The 19913-nt window shown below is 38.5% G+C and overlaps 1 protein-coding gene across 2 annotated transcripts in view; it reads left to right on the forward strand.

The window, feature by feature from the left end:
- Positions 1–19913, forward strand: part of ALG9 (ALG9, alpha-1,2-mannosyltransferase) — a 109591-nt gene that overhangs the window by 23261 nt on the left and 66417 nt on the right. For both annotated transcript variants that reach the window (XM_014459873.2, XM_006093503.3), the window contains exons 9-12: positions 13380–13502; positions 16974–17128; positions 18428–18557; positions 19019–19166. In XM_014459873.2, the coding sequence (XP_014315359.1) occupies positions 13380–13502; positions 16974–17128; positions 18428–18557; positions 19019–19166 (556 nt within the window). The remainder of the gene's footprint in view (positions 1–13379; positions 13503–16973; positions 17129–18427; positions 18558–19018; positions 19167–19913) is intronic.

Genomic DNA, 19913 nt, shown 5'->3' on the forward strand with positions numbered 1-19913 from the left:
TTGAAGAGACTGTCTACGCCATTGTGTGCTCTTGCCTCCTTTGTCAAATATTAATTGACCATAATTGCATGGGTTGATTTCTGAGGTCTTTGTTCAATTTCTGAGGTCTTTGATCTATATGCCTGCTCTTGTGCCAGTACTAGGCTGTTTTGATTACAGTGGCTTTGTAGTATAGTTTGATATGTAGCATTGTGATCTTTCCAATTTTGTTCTTTCTCAAGATTTCTGTGGCAATTCAGGGTCTTTTTTGGTTCCATAGGAATTTTTGGAATATTTTGTTCTAGATCTGTGAAATATGCTCCTGGTATTTTAATAGGGATTGCATTGAATCTATAGATTACTCCGGGTAATATGGACATTAGAATGTCAACTGACTTCTCAATAGAAACACTTCAGGCCAGAGGGAGTGGCATGAAGTACTCGAAGTAATGAAAAGCAAGGGCTTAAATCCAAGACTACTGTACTCAGGGAGGCTATCATTTAAAATTGAAAGTGAAATAAAAAGCTTTCCAGACAAATAAAAAGGTTAAAGGAGTACGTTACAATTAAACCAGCAATGCAAGAAATGTTAAAGGGGCTGCTTTAAGAAGAAGGAGAAGAGGAGAGAGAGACGATCTAGGCATAAAGAAAATAGAAATGGCAATAAATACCTATCAATAATAACCTTAAATGTAAATGGATTAAATGCTCCAGTCAAAAGACATAGGGTGATTGAATGGATAAGAAACATGACCCATATATATGCTGTCTACAAGAGATCCACCTCAGAACAAAAGATACACACAGATTGAGAGTGAAGGAATGGAAAAATATACTCCATGCAAATAGAAAGGAAAGAAAGCTGGGGTAGCAATACTCATATCAGATAAAATAGATGTCAAAACAAAGGCCATAACAAGAGACAAAGAAGGTCACTTCATAACACTAAATGGAAATCTTTCAACAAGAAACTACAACCCTTGTAAACATATGCACCTAATATAGGAGCACCCAAGTTCACAAAAAAATTCTTGATGGACTTTAAGGGAGAGATTAACAGCAATACAGTCATAATAGGGGACTTTAACACCCCAGTGACATCACTGGATAGATCTTTCAGACAAAAAATTAACAAGGAAACAGAGGCCTTAAATGACACACTAGATCAGATGGATCTAACTGATGTTCACAGAACATTTCACCCCAAAGCAACATTCTTCTCAAGCGCACATGGAACATTCTCAATGATAGACCATATGTTAGGGCACAAAACAAGTTTATACAAATTCAAGAAGATTGATATAATGCCAAGCATTTTCTCAGATCACAATGACATGAAGTTAGAAATCAACTACAATAAAAACAAACTCAAAAACACTCAAATACACGGAGGCTAAATAGCATGTTCTTAAACAATGAATGTGTTACCAATGAGATCAAGCAAGAAATTAAAAACTTCCTGGAAACAAATGAAAATGAACACACAAGCACCCAAACCTATTGGACACAGCAAAAGCAGTCCTGAGAGGGAAGTTCATAGCACTACAGGCCTACCTCAAGAAACAAGAAAAAGGACTAATAAAATATCTAACCCTACAACTAAATGAATTAGAGAGAACAGCAAGAAAAGCCCAGTGGAAGTAGAGGGAAGGGAATAATAAAGATTAGAGCAGAAATAAATGACACAGAGACTAAAAAAACAGTACAAAAGATCATTGAATCCAAGTGCTGGTTCTTTCAAAAGATAAACAAAATTAATGAACCCCTAGCCAGACACATCAAGAAACAAAGAGAGAAGACCCAAATAAATAAAATCAGATATGAAAGAGGCAAGATAACAATGCACCACAGAAATACAAAGGATTGTAAGCAAATACAGTGAACAATTTTATGCCAACAAACTAGACAACCTGGGTGAAATGGACAAATTCCTAGAAACAATCTTCCAAAACCCAACCAGGAAGAATCAGAAAACCTGAGTAAGCTGATTACAACTGATGAAATGGAAGCAGTAATTAAACACACACACACACACACACACACAGACACACACACACACACAATTTCTAGCAAACAAAAGTCCTGGACTGGATGGATTTACAGGAGAATTTTACCAAACATTCAGAGAACTAACACCTATTCTCCTCAAACTATTGCAGAAAACTCAAGAGGAAGGAGCACTTCAAAGCTCTTTTTATGAAGCCAGTATTATCCTAATTCCAAAACCAGATAAAGACACTACAGAGAGAGAAAACTACAGGCCAATATCCCTGATGAACACAGATGCTAAAATCCTCAAAAAAATATTAGCAAATCGGATCCAGCAATATATTAAAAAGATCGTATACCATGACCAAGTGGAATTTATCCCAGGGATGCAAGTCTGGTACAATATTTGCAAATCAAACGTGAATATCACACAAACAAATCGAAAGTTAAAAACCACACGATCATATCAATAGATGCAGAAAAAGGATTCAACAAATCCCAGCATCCTTTTTTGATAAAAACTCAGTAAAGTGGGAATAGAGGGATCATACCCCAACATAATAAAGGCCATATATGACAAACCTACAGCCCACATAATACTCAATGGGCAAAAACTAAAAGTGTTTCTCTTAAGAACAGGAATAAGACAAGTGTGTCCACTTTCACCACTCTTATTCACCATAGTACTGGAAGTCCTAGCCATAGCAGTCAGACAAGAAGAAGAGATAAAAGGCATCCAAATTGGAAAGGAGGTAGTAAAACTGTCATTATTCGCAGATGACATGATATTGTCCATAGGAAACCCTAAAGACTCCATCAGGAAACTATTAGACTTAATAAATGAATTCAGCGATGTAGCTGGATACAAAATCAACATCCAGAAATTAATGGCATTTTTATACACCAATAATGAACTCTCAGAAGGAGAAACTAAAAAAGCAATCCCATTTACCATTGCAACAAAGAAAATATGATACCTAGGAATAAACTTAACCAAGGAGGTAAAAAACCTACACTTGGAAAACTATAGGACATTGAAAAAAAGAAATAGAGGAAGATACAAACAAATGGAGGCATATACCATGTTCATGAATTGGAAGAATTAACATCATTAAAATGTCTATAGTGCCCAAAGCAATCTATAGATTCAACACAATCCCATTAAAATACCAAAGGCATACTTCATAGAGCTAGAACAAACACTCCAGAAATTTATATAGAACCATAAAAGAGCTGAGTAGCTGCAGCAATATTGAGAATGAAGAACGAAGTAGGAGGCATCACAATGCTGGATATCAAACTATACTGCAAAGCCATTGTAACCAAAACAGGCTGGTACTTGCACAAGAATAGATACATAGACCAATGGATCAGAATAGACACCCCAGAAATTGACCCACACCATTAGGGTCAATGAATATTTGGCAAAGGAGGCAAGAACATACGATGGCTTCTAGACAGTCTCTTCAATACATGGTGTTGGGAAAACTGGACAGACACATGCAAAAAGATGAAACAAGACCACCACCTTACACCATACACAAGAATAAATTCAAGATGGATAAAAGACTTAAATGTAAGACATAAAACCATAAAAATCATAGAAGAGAACATAGGCAATCAAATCTCAGACATCACACGTAGCAATATGTTTATGGATACATCTCCTAAGGTAAAGGAAACTAAGGAGAAAATAAACAAATGGGATTACATAAAAATAAAAAGCATCTGCAAGCAAAATAAACCATCATCAAAATAAAATGGGAACCCACTGTATGGGAGGACACATTTGCCAATGATACATCTGACAAGGGATTAATATCCAAAATATATAAAGTACTTATACAATGCAACAAAAGGAAGACAATCCAATAAAGAATAGGCATTTCTCCAAAGAGGACATACAAATGGCCAAGAGACATATGAAAAAATGCTCAAAGTCTCTAATCATCAGAGAAATGCAAATTAAAACCACAATGAGATTCCACCTCACACCTGTGAGAATGGCTATCATCAAAAAAATCAACAAATATCAAATACTGACGAGGATGTGGAGAAAAGGGAATACTAGTTCACTGCTGGTGGGATGCAGACTTATGAAGCCACTATGGAAAACAGTATGGAGTTCCCTCAAAAAATTAAAAATGGACCTTTCATTTGACCCAGCTATCCTACTTCTGGGAATATATCCTAAGAAAAACCCAAAACTCCAATCAGAAAGAATATACTAGTATGCTCCCATGTTTATAGCAGCGTAATTTACAATAGCTAAGATTTGGAAACAGCTTAAGTGTCTATCCATAGATTAATGAATAAAAAAAGCTGTGGGACATTTACTATGCAGCTGTAAAAAAAAAAAAAAGAGGGATCTCTTACTCTTTGGGACAGCATGGATGGACCTGGAAAATATTATGCTAAATGAAGTAAGTCAGTCTTAGAATGACAAATAAAACATGATCTCGTTTATTTGTGGAATCTAATGAGCAGAATGAATTGACCAACAAAATAAGACCCGAATCATGGAGGCCTGGAACAGACTGACATACCTTGATGTGGGGTTGGGGGGATGAGAAGAGATAAAACAAAGAGCTTGTATACTTATACTAGAGGCCTGGTGCACGAAATTTGTGCATGGGTAGGGAGGATCCTTAGGCCTGGCTGGTGATAAGGGCCGATCTGTGGGGCAACTGGTGGGACGATTGGGAGCCCCTTCTCACACCTGCCTTGGCTGGCCTGGTGCCGCCCACTCACCAGCCCCACCCCCTGCTACCCCTGGTCACCTCCCTCTGCGGGGCCACCGGCAGGGTGATCAGGGGCCCGCTTGCATCCACCTTGGCTGGCCTGGCACCACCTGCTCACTGGCCCTGCCAGCCACCGATGGGGGCCTGTGGGCTGGGGACAACCCATGTGTTAAGCGGCTGCCCCCTGGTGGTCACTGCAAGTCATAGCGACTGGTCATTCCACTGGTTGTTCAGCAGTTCAGTCGATTTGTATATTAGGGTTTTATATAGATAGATGCATAGCCCATGGACATGGGCAATAGAGTAGTGAAGACATGGTGGTAAGTAGTGGCTGGGAGGATGGGGGCAAAAAGGAGGAAAAGGGGCAGTATCTGTAATACTATCAACAATAAAAAGTTCATTTTTTAAAATGCCATTGATTTCTGGATGCTAATTTTGTATCCTGCTATATTGCCAAATTCATTTATTAAGTCTAGTTTTTTGATAGAATCTTTAGGGTTTTCTATGTACAATATCATGGCATCTGTGAATAATGACAGTTTTATTTACTCCTTTCCTTTCCAATTTGGATGCCTTTTATTTTTTCTTCTTGTCTGATTGCTATGGCTAGAACTTCAGTACTATCTATAATAATAAAAGTGTAATATGCTAATTAGACAGGACAGCTGAACGTCCTTCATGACATCCTTCTGGTGACCTTCCCGACGAAGCTGGGGCTGCGAGAGCCGTGCCCCTTGCGTGAATTTTGTGCATAGGGCCTCTAGTCTATACATGTAAAAGCCTAAGCAACCAGCCAACCGGATGGTACCTATGACATGCACTGACCACCAGGGGGCAGACGTTCAACACAGGAGTGGAAACCACAGGCATGGAACATGAAACAGACTGACAAATCTCAGAGGGGAAGGGGGGAGGACGGGAAGAGATTAACCAAAGATCTTATATGCATACTAGAGGCCCGGTGCATGGACTCATGCACCGGTGGGGTCCCTCGGCCTGGCCTGCGCCCTCTCACAATCCAGGTCGCCTCGGGGGATGTCAGAGAGCTGGTTTCAGCCCATTCCCCGCAGGCCAGACCGAGGGACTACGCCGTTGCATGAATCCATGCACCAGGCCTCTAGTATTGAATAAGAGTGGTGAAAGTGGATATCCCTGTCTTAGTTTTGGTCTTAAGGAAAACACTTTTAGTTTTTATCCATTAAGTATGATGTTGGCTATAGGTTTGTCATATATGACATTTATTATGTTTTGAGTATATTCCCTCTATTCCCTCCTTGCTGAGAGTTTTCATCAAAAGTGGGTGCTAGATTTTGTTGAATGCTTTTTATGCATCTATTGATATGATTATGTGAATTTATCCTTCATTTTGTTTATGTGATGTATCACATTTATTGCTTTGCGAATTTTATACCAGCCTTGCATCCCCAGAATAAATCCCACTTGGTCATGGTATATGACCTTTTTAATGCTGAATCTGATTTGCTAATATTTTGTTGAGGATTTTGGCATTTATGTTCATCAGGGATATTGGCCTGTACTTTTCTTTCTTTATGGTGTCTTTACCAGGTTTTGGAATTAAGAAAATGCTGGCCTTTTTAGAAGAGCTTAGAAGTCTTCTCTCCTCTTAAATTTTTTGGAATAAAAATTAGTGTTAGTTCTTTGAATGTTTGGTAAAACTTGCCTGTAAATCCATTAAGTTCAGGAGTTCTGTTTGCTGGGAGTTTTTTGATTACTGCTTCAGTTTCATTAGTTGTTATCAGCCTATTTAGGTTTTCTGATTCCCTCTGACTGAGTTTTGGAAGATTGTATGTTTCCAGGAATTTGTCCATTTCGCCCATGTTGTCCAGTTTGTTGGCATATAGATGTTCTTTCATATAGATGCATTTTCTTACAAAATCCTTTGTATTTCTGTGGTGTCAGTTGTTTCTTAGCCTCTTTCATATCTGATTTTTAAAAAAATATATTTTATTGATTTTTTACAGAGAGGAAGGGAGAGGGATAGAGAGTTAGAAACATCAATGAGAGAGAAACATCGATCAGTTGCCTCCTGCACACTCCCTACTGGGGATGTGCCCGCAACCAAGGTACATGCTTGACCAGAATAGAACCTGGGACCCTTGAGTCCGCAGGCTGACGCTCTATCCACTGAGCCAAACCAGCCAGGGCCTGATTTTTTTTTTATTTGGTCCTCTCTCTTTGTTTCTTGATGAAACAAAGGTTCATCAGTCAATCTTGTTTATCTTTTCTTAAAACCAGCTCTTGGTTTCATTGATCTTTTGTATTGTTTTTAAGTCACTATGTCATTTATTTCTGCTTTGATCTTATTATTTCCTTCCTTCTACTTCCTCTGGGCTTTTCTTGTTTTCTTTCTAATTATTTTAGTTATAGCAGGCCTGTGGAGAGAATACTTCTTCCATCTTAGGAGTAGGCAGTCTTTGTGTATTCTAGGTCTTCAGTGAAGATTTGTCATGAATGAATGAATAAATGAATGGACAAATTCTGGAGTATTCATTAGATTATACTGTATTAGTGTCCTGATCGCTATAATGTCCTAAAACTATTTTGGTTAGACCTGTTGTGGTATATTAGGTTGGGATTTTCTTGATACCAAATAAGAATAATGAAGGTATAAGTATGTTTAAATCCAAAAGTATTTTAAAATTGATTGTCAGCTAATTTTGTTATAATTGGTGAGTCCATTTGGCAAATATCAAAGACTTATATTTTATTTATTTATTTATTAATATATTTTTATTGATTTCAGAGAGGAAGGGAGAGGGAGAGAGAGATAGAAACATCAGTGATGAGAGAGAATGATTGATGGGCTGCCTCCTGCATGCCCCCTACTGGGGATAGAGCCCACAACCCTGGCATGTGCCCTTGACTGGAATTGAACCCGTGTCCCTCACTCCGCAGGCCGATGCTCTATCCATTAAGCCAAACCAGCTAGGGCAAAGACTTATCTTTTAATAGATGCTTTGATGCTGTATAATTGTTAGTGAGATAGTATGTCTTTTGTTTTGGAAACTCCAGCTTTTTTACTTTACGTACATGTTTGTCACTATTTGTCATTATTTTGACTATTTTATAATAGTCTCCTGCTCCGAGTTCTTCATTAGCTATGATAGGCATACCATTTCTTATCTGAAAATTAAAATGCTGATAGTTTTTTGCATATATCCCTTAGTGCTGTTTCTTATATATAAGAACATAATAAGCTTATAAATACTTCTTGAATGAATGGATAAATGGATTTGAGATAAGGAAATGTTGACTAAATTGATTTTGTGCATTTATCATGTGTTCTCATAGAACTTACTGTCTAATAAGGCTGCAGACACACAAATAGATCATTACAGTTCAATGTATTATGTGCTACAGTGGAAAGATAGTCAGGGAATTATAGGAGCAGTTTCATCAGGAAAAACTTCTTAGATATGGTGGTCCTTGAGCTTAGCCTGGAAGGAAGAGTAGGGGTTGGCTAAGTAGACACTAGAGAAGTATATTTCAGACAAATAGAATGTCAAGTGTAGGGGCTACTGAGACAAAAAAATTGAATACTGAGTTATTTTATAAAAAAACTTAAAGTAGTTTTATAGCATTAGCTGAATTTTAGGTAGAAACTACAGAGGTATGAGCAAGATAATTTTAGCCTCTCCATTGTGATTGTAATAATATAAATATTTACTCTCTATATGGTTCCTGGTTTTCAGAGGGACCTTTCTATGCTTTCTTGGAGAGACAGCATATATTATGAGACATTCCAGACCTGAGCATGTCTTTTGAGGTCAGGGAAAGAAACACAGTTTTCACAGCTATTAATAGCTTCTGTTTATTAAATGCCTACTATACACCAGAAATTTTACACATACTGTCTTCTTCCCCTTTCAAAAGCTCTGTGAGATAGGCATCATTTATCCTTATTCCCAGATAAGGACAGTGATGAAGACTTGGCGAGAGAATTGCCACATAGTTAAATAGGTGGCAGAAAGGGGATAAGAGCCCAGGGCTGTCTGACTCCAAAGCCCATGTTCTTTCCACTAAAAATGACCTTAGCAAAACCCTGGAGTTTGGCTGAGATCTTACAGGACAATAGGCTTGCACAAAGCGGGTAGGAGAAGATAAGATCCAGTCTACAAAATAGGCGAGAAGTTGCATCTTTGAAGGTCTGATGCAGTTTGGCTTGCAGGGTGATCAGGAGCCCTACAGACCTTCAGAGTCAGAGTGCCACGAGCACTGGCAGGCTCCTCCCCCAGGGAGTGCTGCGCCAGACCCTTGTCGAAGAAAAAGAATGTTTGGACGAGGGAAAGAGTACTTGGCATTTAGGAAAGGTAGAGTAGTGTAGACATAAAATTGCAAAGTCGTAGGCAAAACATCTTTATGGGGTCAACGATCAAGAGGTGAAATTTCGATGAGGGAAAAAAGGGGACATATGTAATACTTTCAACAGTTAAGATTTTTTTAAAAAGAGGGTAATGCTGCAAAAAAGAAAGTGGTCTTGGCACTGAATTTGCCTGTTATCCTTGTAACATTTCAAATTCTCAGATGTTGAGGTTGGTAAGCATTTTTCTGTGGTGAGTGAAGAGTGGTACTCTCCGACCGGTACACAGGCCTAGGGGAGGCGGGGGAGGACAGGTACAAGAAACGCTCTTCCCTCGAAAATAGTATGGGTCTGCTCAACAATGCCATTCTGTGGTGTAGGATCTGATCCCTGCCTGTTTATGCGTTTTATCAGCATCTTTCAGATCACTGGACAGGACATTTCAGAAAGTAAAATGAAGGTCCTCTATTAGGAGGCCCCCAGTTTTCCACTCTTGCTGTAGCAGAGGATGAAGCCCCAGTGGAGTCTTTTGAGACCAGCTTGGAGTTAACTGCCAGCCGGAACTCTTTCTGAGCCTTCACTCTTTTTTGTTGAACACTAGTGGCTTTTCCCTCTTGGTGTTGCAAATTTGACATTTAATAAGGATGATTTACTATAATTTTCTTTTTTAAAAATATATTTTTATTAATTTCAGAGAGGAAGGGAGAGAGAGATAGAAACATCATAATGAGAGAGAATCATTGATCGGTTGCCTCCTGCAAACCCCAAGCTGGGGATCAAGCCCACAACCCAAGCATATGCCCTGACGGGGAATTGAACTGTGACCTGGCTCATAGATTGATGCTCAACCACTGAGCCACAATGGGTGGGCAAATTTTCTACAGTTCTATAAAATTATAAGCCTACAAAGCGGTTCCCCCTCATTCAAACTATAGAACAGTAAACATCCCTTCTTCCAGCCTCTCTCAAGTTCTTTCTAGCTCATTTGAATGGAAGGAATTGGCTTTTATAAAGAGGGAGGTTGGTGAGTCACTCCCTGCAGAGACCCTGCTTCCAGCTTTCTTTCACTTTGCCTTTTGCACTAGTTGAGTGCTTAGCTTGTCATTCTGATGCAGTTTTTCTGCATAGTTCAGCTTTGATACTTTCTGAGCAGCAGCATTGAATATCTCCCTGGAGATAAAAGTTTTTACTCTTTTCTCTTTTAAGGCAGATGTCTCATCAAGTAGTGGAGGACACTGGCTATCAGAAATCACTATTTTTGTCCCCTTTTACCCTTGTTTTTAATACTGTTGTCACTTGAACCTTTCCCACTCTTGGCTTATCCCCCAGTTTTTGCCCTATCTTTCAGGGAAGTAACAATCTATTATGAAATATTCACAGGCTAGCTGTGAACTTGGGTCCATGAGCAGTGAACACATAAAAATAGAATTTAGCAACTTAATACTTTTAACTGTGCATCTCAGAGTTCAGTATACCTAGGCAAAAACATAGTCAGCCCTACAGGAGGGAATAGTAAGTTGTGGTAGAGACAAATATTTGCTGGAAACTGTTAGGGTCACAGAAGGAGGAGCACACGACATCGAAAGTGATAAAGAATTATACATTTTTTAGATCATCTGGAAACCAGGTGGGCTGAGCCTCCAAATGGCGCCAGCACTCAGGGAAGGGGAGTCAGATTTTAAAGGACTCTAGGTGGGCTTTTTTGGGGAACTCTCTGAGCGGGTTGGATCCTGGGGAAGTCTGGAGGGGAAAGACAATGGTCTTAGCAAGTGGAATGTGGTCTAAGCGAAAGGGAATTTCGGTTGTGAAATGTTCTAAAGGTCAGTTTCCCAGAGGTATCGATTCAATTATTTGATCAGACCTATCAGAAACTAAAATAATTTCCTGAAAAAGCAATATCTATTTGCAAGAATAGATATTTGCAAGAATCAAAGAGAAAGGGGTTGTTTTCTATTAAAGCTTAGCATCTTTAATAGATGACTCCCTTTCTCTCTGGTCACTCTGATTTTTCTTCTCAGGCTCAGATTTCTATAATTTGTTAAGGAAAAGGCCAGTCAAGTTTCATAGCACGACCTTCAACTGGCAGTCAGGAGAGGACTCTGTAAAAACTTACTTCTCGGGAACCTAACAAACTCCATTTAGGAAATGTGTTGTTAACTAGTAATTAAATCCAGAGAAAACATATATTTCTGTTTTGAAAATAAGAGCTTCTATTTGTTTTCTGTCACCCAAAAGATTATTTGTAAAGAATACAAGGTATATACCTTGGCTGGTTTGGTTCAGTGGATAGAGCGTCAGCCAGGTTTGATTCTGGTCAAGGGCATATGCCCAGGTTGCAGGCTCAGTCCCCAGTGAGGGGCGTGTAGGAGGCAGCCAATCAATGATTCTCTCTCATCATTGATGTTTCTATCTCTCTCTCCCTCTCCCTTCCTCTCTAAAGTCAATTAAAAAAAGAAAAGAATGAAAGATATAAATGTCTCCAATGAATTTGGCCTGGGTCAGGGCCTCTGTTCCTGAATAGTCTCAGTCATTGCATTTCGTTAGGAAGAACTGAGCTTTTCCAAAAGGTAACACACAGTTGAACTTGCCTCCTTCCTTAGGGTACCCCACGTCCCTCTTATTCCTCCCCTTAGTGTTTCTAGTGTTATGGGTTTGGTTTCTAATCTTATTTTGCTGTGTAAGCTGCAAAAGTGTCAGGTTTTTCTGACTGTTCTCTGCCTTCTGATTACCCTTTTAAGCAATGCTGATTGCAGGAAATGGCTGTGGTGCAAGGCGGTGCCACAGTGATTAGAACCCGTGGTGTCATTGCCTGCCTGATTGAAGTAATCACACAGAGGGGAAGAGCAGATGGAATGCTCCCAAATGTGCAGAGGAGACTGTTTCTCATCATTTGGGTTTAAGGATTTTGAGTTAAAGAATCAAAGTTAATGTGAGTTAAGGCTTGTGTTTTTAGTCATTTTGTTTCATTCTTGATCTTCAAAACTTCTTCAGAACTTCTGGGTCTCTGAATGTTGTTTTTCTAAGGAAAATAGGTTTTGCTATTTACCAAACACAAGGTCCCCTGTATACTAGTACATGAGTATAAAATCGTGGCTGAGCATATCAAGGGAAAAGATACTAGAATGTAAATGGGATGAGCAGGTGAGAAGGAAATGGGAAAGGCCTCAATAGCTCAATTCTGCAAGCCTGCCCCTCCCCACCCCCCTTCAGATGCCATGGGAAGTCCAGGTTGTCACCTGTACTTCTGACCATTGGAAGTTCCAACAGCCCCCTCCTTAGGTTCAATTAATTGGCTAGAGCAGCTCACAGAACTCTGAGAAACATGTACTTGGGTTTACCAGTTTATTATAAAGAATACAAGTGAATAGCCAAATCCAAGAGATGCATAGATGTATGTGGGAAGGGGCTCGGAGCCCCTATGCTGTCCCCACACCACGTGCTCACCAACCTTTTGGATTTTTATGGAGGCTTCATTTAATAGGCTTGATTGGTTAAATCATTGGCCATTGGTGATTGAACTTTATTGCCAGCCCTTTTCTCCTCCCCTGAGGTCAGAGTTCAGGGGGTAGGACTGAAATTTCTGACCCCCTAATCCAGTGATGGCGAACCTGTGACACGCGTGTCAGAGGTGACACACGAACTCATTTTTTTGGTTGATTTTTCTTTGTTAAATGGCATTTAAATATATAAAATAAATATCAAAAATATAAATCTTTGTTTTACTATGCTTGCAAATATAAAAAAATTTCTATATGTGATACTGCACCAGAGTTAAGTTAGGGTTTTTCAAAATGCTGACACACCGAGCTCAAAAGGTTCGCCATCACTGCCTAATCACAAGATTGGTTCCCCTGGCAGCCAGTCCTGAACCTCTGGTTATCTAGGGGCTTTCCTAAGGTCTCCTAATTAACATAACAAAAGACACTTTATCACTCTCATCACTTAGGAAATTCCAAGGGCTTAGGAGTTCTGTGCCTGGTAGGGGGATGAAGACCAAATACAGATTTCTTATTGTACATCAGAATATCACCACTAACCTATTTAAATTATTTGGTTGTTCTGAAAAAGTATTAGTCCCATTTGGGCATGGCTATTTGAATTAGATATACTTATCCGTACAGAAATATACAGCTTAATATTCTGAAACTTTATTTTTGTCTAAGTCATGACCAATCCCATTGTCTTCCCATCTTCTGTTCTTGTGAGCATGGAAAGAGTGGGCTGTGGGATCTCTTTAACTCACGGCATTGGATCACCAGCATTACTCAAATGGAGATTGTTATGAGCCAACACTGTAATAGGTGTCAACGGCATCCACTAATGATTTCTTATGTCTTTGTCTCCCTCAGGTACAGAACCGTGGCATTTCTATTTAATTAATGGATTTCTGAATTTTAATGTTGTCTTTGCTTTGGCTCTCCTGGTCTTACCACTGACTTCTCTTATGGAATACCTACTGCAGAGATTTCATGGTGAGTGGCACAAGGGATGATAGGTTTTTTGGGAGGGAAGAGCAAGTAACAATGTATACCAAGAAATGAAAAATCAACAATGAAGATTTTAAAAAAAGAAATGAAAAAGAATCTGCTTATTTATTCTCCATTTTCTCCCTTTGGAAATGGTTGATTTATTGAATTTCTATCTGTATGTGTGGATTATTTAGACTCCTGTGAAGATGTGGTGAATAATTGCAAATTAAGCTGACAAGGAGGAGCTTTATATCCCTTAAAGTGAGGCAGTCAGTATAATTTACAGAACCACCCTGGGAGGCAAAAAAGCTTATAAAATCTCAGAAGATAAACCTACTTGATTAAGTCTCCTGTTTTTTAAAGAAGTGTTAACATGGTAGATTGTTTAAGATAATCAGTGCTAGAGGCAAACATTCTTGGGAAATCATTTCCACCCAAAATCTGAAAACTAAGCCATATAGGGAGTCCCCCGAATTAGATACCGAAGTGAGAGAAGCTTTGGACTCTGCTCTTTTGTTCTGTTTTGCTTCCCTTTGCCTTATTGTGAAAAGTTTAGGTTGTCATTTGTTTTGCTTGCTCTACTTCACAGCCAGCGTTTTCTCAAGTCATGCTTACGATATCTAGTGCTATAGTTTCTCTTATGGAAGACAGAATTGAGTAGAAATTAAAATGTGATTTGGAAAGAGTTTTATTTCAGACTTTTCAGTCTGATTTGGTTGCCATGTGATTGATCCTTCCACTCCACCCCTTATTCTGCTTTTCTACTATTAATGGTTTAGGAAGAGTTTATTGTACTATAAGAATAGAATAGGAAAGCAGCCTTCAGAGTCACTTTTGTTTTGTGTGAGGACTTTTGTTTTAACATAACCATAATGCCATAACAAAATTAAGAAATTGCTTAATATCATCTAAAATCAACTTGATATTCAGATTTTCTTCATTATCTGAAAAATAGCTTTTTACAGTTAGTTTGTTTAAAGGAGGGTCTAAATACAAGTCATATACTGAATTTAGTATTATGTTTCTTAAGCTTTTTAAAAGGTCCCCCACTCTCACCTCTTTTTTTCCTGAAGATTTCTAAGGAAATTAGGTCATTCATATTGTAGTGTTCCACATATGTGGTTATTTATTTATTTATTTATTTTTTAATTTGTTTTTAGATTCTTTATTAGTTAAGGTATTACAAATGTGTCCTCATCCCCCCCATTAAACCCCCATCCTCCCTCCCTCCCCCCACTCATGCTCTCATCCCCCTGTTGTCCATGTCCATTGGTTTGGCTTATATGCATGCATACAAGTCCTTTGGTTGATCTCTTCCCCTTGCCCCCTCCCTCCCCTACTTTCCCTCTAGGGATTAATAGTCTGATCGCTGTTTCTCTGTCTTTGGATCTGTCCCTGTTCGTCAGTCTATGTTGTTCTCTATATTCTACAAATGAGTGAAATCATGAGGTATTTATCTTTCTCTGTATGGCTTATTTCACTTAGCATAATGCTCTCCAGTTCCATCCATGCTGTTGCAAAAGGCAAGAGTTCCTTCTTTTTTACCGCAGCGTAGTATTCCATTGTGTAGATGTACCACAGTTTTTTAATCCACTCATTTGATAATCACAAAAAATAATTTATGCTTGTGGAAAATTTGGAAATGCTTGTAATCCTATATAATAAAGGCTAATATGCAAATAGACCAAATGGCAGAACGACTGGTTGCTATGACGTGCACTGACCACCAGGGGGCAGATGCGCAACACAGAAGCTGCCCCCTGGTGGTCAGTGTGACAGAAGCTGGGCTGGCAAGCGTAGTGGCGGTGGTGGGAGCCTCTCCTGCCTCCGCGGCAGCGCTAAGGATGTCTGACTGCTGGCTGGGAGCAGGCCTAAGCCATCAGTTGGACATCCCCCGAGGGCTCCTGGACTGTGAGGGGGCACAGGCCGGGCTGAGGGACTCCCCTGAGTGTACGAATTTTGTGTACCGGGCCTCTAGTGTAAATATAAAAAAAGTATAGTAAGCTGTTTTCTACAGTATGAATCCAATTTTGGTTTAAAAATGTATAATAACACACATATCCACCTAGTAAGAAAGTAAGTGCTTTCTGTTTTTAGTTATACTTTTTTTTGTCTATTTTATAATAGGAACAGTACTTTTTACAAAGAAAAAACAGGAAAATATAAAGAAGTAGGAAATAAATGATCCATATATTCCATCATGCAGTACAACTGTGATTATGATTTTGCATATTATATGGGGGACATTTCAAAATTTTAGGTCATATTTAAAAATATATTTGTTCACCTTTGAGATACAGAATAGAAAAAGATTGTTTACTTGTACTTATTTTCTTTCAATTAAGAAAATTTCAACCTAAACTATTTCCTGGGAAGGGATAAATTCTAAATTATAACCTGAAATCTCATGATAAAATCTTAGAGTTGAAAGTTTAAAGATAAGCTTGTTGCAGTTTAAAAATTTTTATCCATGAGGAGTATCTTCAAAAATACAAATAAATTAGGAGTGCTAAATTAGGCATCCTAAGGTGGATTTTAAAAAATTATTTTAAAAAATCAAATTTTAAAATTTTTATTTTTAAGTTGGATCTTAAGGACAATCTTTTCATCTGAACTTGCTCATTACAGACAAAATGGACACTAGGGGGCGCTCTCTATCTACTATTTGCTAGTGATCTATGTACTGCTCATTATCACTAACAGAAGCACAGGACGGGGTGCCTTCAGGCTTCTCACTAAGTGTTCATGTACCTAACCACAGCACCTTTCCAGCATGTGCCTGGTCTTAGTGTTCATTAAATTCCTTTAATTCTTTCATACGCTTTAAGTACATTTTGGTTCCAATTTTGGGATTCAGAATAGATGGATATTTGCAGAAGAGAAAAGAAAACTTGATCAGTAAACTCCCTTTAAGAGTGTTTTTATATTTGCTTAGAAACAAACTCTTTGTCATTTGTGGTTTGACAAAAACAGTGATGTGTTTAAGAATCCTGCTCTTTTTCTTTCCTCTAATATGTAGCTATTTGAACAGACCGTTGGTGTATAAGTAAGAAGAGTAACATATTAAAAAGAACATAGGAATTAAGACCCAAAAAATGAGTTTATGTTATGCTTTTGGTTAATCTCAGGAACCTTTAGTCTTAGCGGCAGGACTCATTAGAGAAAGAAGGCTTTTTTTTCTTCATTCAATGTACAAATGAAGCTCTATTGCCCATTCACCTGACTTTCATTTATTCTAGCCAGATCCAGTATTGTGCCTGCCTTTCCATGTTGGATCTCTTGGGAGAGCTAAAGAGTATATACCTCTTTTTACTCAACTTCTTTATTGCATTGGAGAAAGTGTGAACACAAGAAATGAAACATTTTATGGGGTGCCCTAGGGCATATTTTCATGTTTGAGATCAAGAGAACATTGAAACTCAATATGTTGTTTTCTAATATGGTGAAAGGCGGATATTTTTCTGTGTTTTACAGTTCAGAATTTAGGCCACCCATATTGGCTTACCTTGGCTCCAATGTATATTTGGTTTATAATTTTCTTCACCCAGCCTCACAAAGAAGAGCGATTTCTTTTCCCTGTATATCCACTTATATGTCTCTGTGGTGCTGTGGCCCTTTCTGCACTTCAGGTGAGTTTCAGGGAAATAGATATCTGCTTCATTCTGCTTCACTTTTTAAATTATTCCTGAAGGTTACAGGCAAATTACAAAATGCTTCCACTGAAGGTATTCAACCGTACATTAAGCCTGATACAGATCATGTTATTAAGGCTTTATGTAGTGCTCGCTTAGCTGTTGATTGTACTCTTTTTTTTGCTGATTACATATTTGCAGTGTTGATTTGTGAGTTATTTTTTTTCTGTTGCCAATAAGAATCCAGGTATTTTTAAATCATTGAATGGGCCTCCCACAGAATGGTGGTACCCCAGCAGAGCTAATAGAATGTCTGCTCTTCAACAGTGAGATCAGAATAAAACCTGTTCAACTGTTTGAAATAACATCAGGCAGTTAAACCCAGTTTAGATCAATTCCCTGTTAGAATTAATCTTGAATATCTCTGTATTTATGGCCTCAGAAGCCTCCAGACTCTTTTTTGACCTCTGCTACCATTTGCAAGTGATAGGAAAGAATAATTAGGGTAAGAGGTTTTCTCTTTAACAGATTTATGGAGATATAATCACAAACCATACAGTTTACCCATTTAAAGCATACAATTCAGTGGTTTTTACTATACCCACAAATATGTGTAACCATCCGCACAGTCAATTTTAGAGCATTTTCATCACCTCAGAGACTGTACTCTTTAACTGTTGTCACCCCCCTTTCTCATATCTCCCCAGCCCGAGCTACCATTCATCTATTTTGTATCTCTGTAGATTTGCCTAATCTGGACATTTCATATTTTTTAAAAATAAATTATTAGCATTTAAAGAATTAAAGAAATAGCCAAATAATTTTCCTGTGAAGCTACTGAGATTTCATTCTTTTTAAAAAAATATATTTTATTGATTTTTTACAGAGAGGAAGGGAGAGGGATAGAGAGTTAGAAACATCAATGAGAGAAACATCAATCAGCTGCCTGCTGCACACTCCCTACTGGGGCTACTGGGGATGTGTCCACAACCAAGGTACATGCCCTTGACCGGAATCGAACCTGGGACCCTTGAGTCCGCAGGCTGATGCTCTATCCACTGACCCAAACCATTTAGGGCTGAGATTTCATTCTTGAGAAACCCTCTGGCCAGGCTGACCCTAAGGTACTCTTTATCTTAGAATTTGGAGTGGGTACCTCACTAAATGTTTGCAAGTTCTGAGACCCTTGATAGAACCTGTTTTGCTGCTTTTTCCATCTTTGTTTTGCTATGATGTCTTCTAATTGTGTATACTCTGCAAGGTATATCTTTTTTCAATAGTTTTCTTTCCTTCTAGAAATGCTACCACTTCGTGTTTCAGCGGTACCGCCTAGAGCATTACACTGTGACCTCAAATTGGCTGGCGTTAGGAACACTCTTCCTGTTTGGACTCTTATCCTTTTCTCGCTCTGTAGCCCTGTTCAGAGGTAGGTGTACTGAGAATGTCTTAATCCATACTCATGAGGCAATTCATCTTGGGTTTTGCTTAATGTGTGATTGTTAGTGCAACGCAGCTTGAGCTGGGAGGACTTTTCTATAGGGTGGCCTGTGGACTTAAATATTAAGACTGGGGTGTGTCTCTTGTATTTTAGGATTGAAGAGAAGATTGAGAATTCCTTTTAGTGTGATTACCTGTAGTTCTTTTTCTCTATTCTTAGTGATTTTTTCCCCTTCAAAGGATACCTTTTCTTTTTAAAGGATGAATTAAGGAAGTTTTAAACTTAGGATTAGATTTGGGGCTCAATTCCTGATTTATATGTTTTCTTATAATCTTTAATTTCACATAGATTAAAATGGGACATTAACATGTATCATAAGTAAATATCGGAACCTCATGTTACTTACTCATCTTTGGCTTTCACAAAACTTTCAATTTTTTTCCTTCCAGGGTATCATGGGCCCCTTGATTTGTATCCAGAATTTTACCGAATTGCTACCGACCCAACCATCCACACTGTCCCAGAAGGCCGACCTGTTAACGTCTGTGTAGGAAAAGAGTGGTATCGGTTTCCTAGCAGCTTCCTTCTGCCCGATAAGTAAGTTGTCCTTTAATCCGAGTTTTAAATCAAAGAGTAAAATAGCAAATCTATGTCAATGTCTTCTTAATTTTTCTTTTTTGGGGGTATTTTTCACAAAAAGTTTTTCTGTTACCATCTCAGAGAGCTGTGGGACCAGCACTGTGCACCCATTGCCTCTGTTCAGGGGACCGAATGCTGTGTTTGGTTGTGCACCCTGCACTGCCCTTAACCACAGAGCTCTGGGGAATTCTAAAACCACTTTGGGCCCTGGGCTCCTGTCAGTGGCTCTTCCTAAGGATTCATATTTAAATTTCTATAGGGATCTGATATTAATTCACTTCTAAAAGTGGTCTAGAAACTTTAGCAAGAAGAGTGTTTTTAGAGAAGAAATGTTTGTCATCTAACACTAGAAGGTTCCACCTATGTATGGACACTAGGGGGAGCTGTGGTCAAGACAGCTGTGCCACTTTCCTTTAAGCTGTCTATTGTGATAGCATTAGGTTCTGGGATTCCTTGTATTTGCTTAATTTGGATGGAGAAGAGTCCTATTTGGGGAAAAGGGAAGTCAGGTTAAGAGTCATTTTCCTCCATTTGGGGACTGGTGTTATCTTGTGCTTGGTAAAGATCCTGTTATCAGCCATTAATAATTAAATCAATACTTATTTTTTAAGTGTTGACTTTACCTTTAGTTATAACATAGTTTCATAACTAAAGATATTTTTGAAGATTACTTAGGAACAAGTCCTTCTCCCATAGTGAGTTTTT

Source organism: Myotis lucifugus, unplaced genomic scaffold (genome assembly GCF_000147115.1).
Source record: "Myotis lucifugus unplaced genomic scaffold, Myoluc2.0 scaffold_117, whole genome shotgun sequence".
Taxonomy (NCBI): Eukaryota; Metazoa; Chordata; class Mammalia; order Chiroptera; family Vespertilionidae; genus Myotis; species Myotis lucifugus.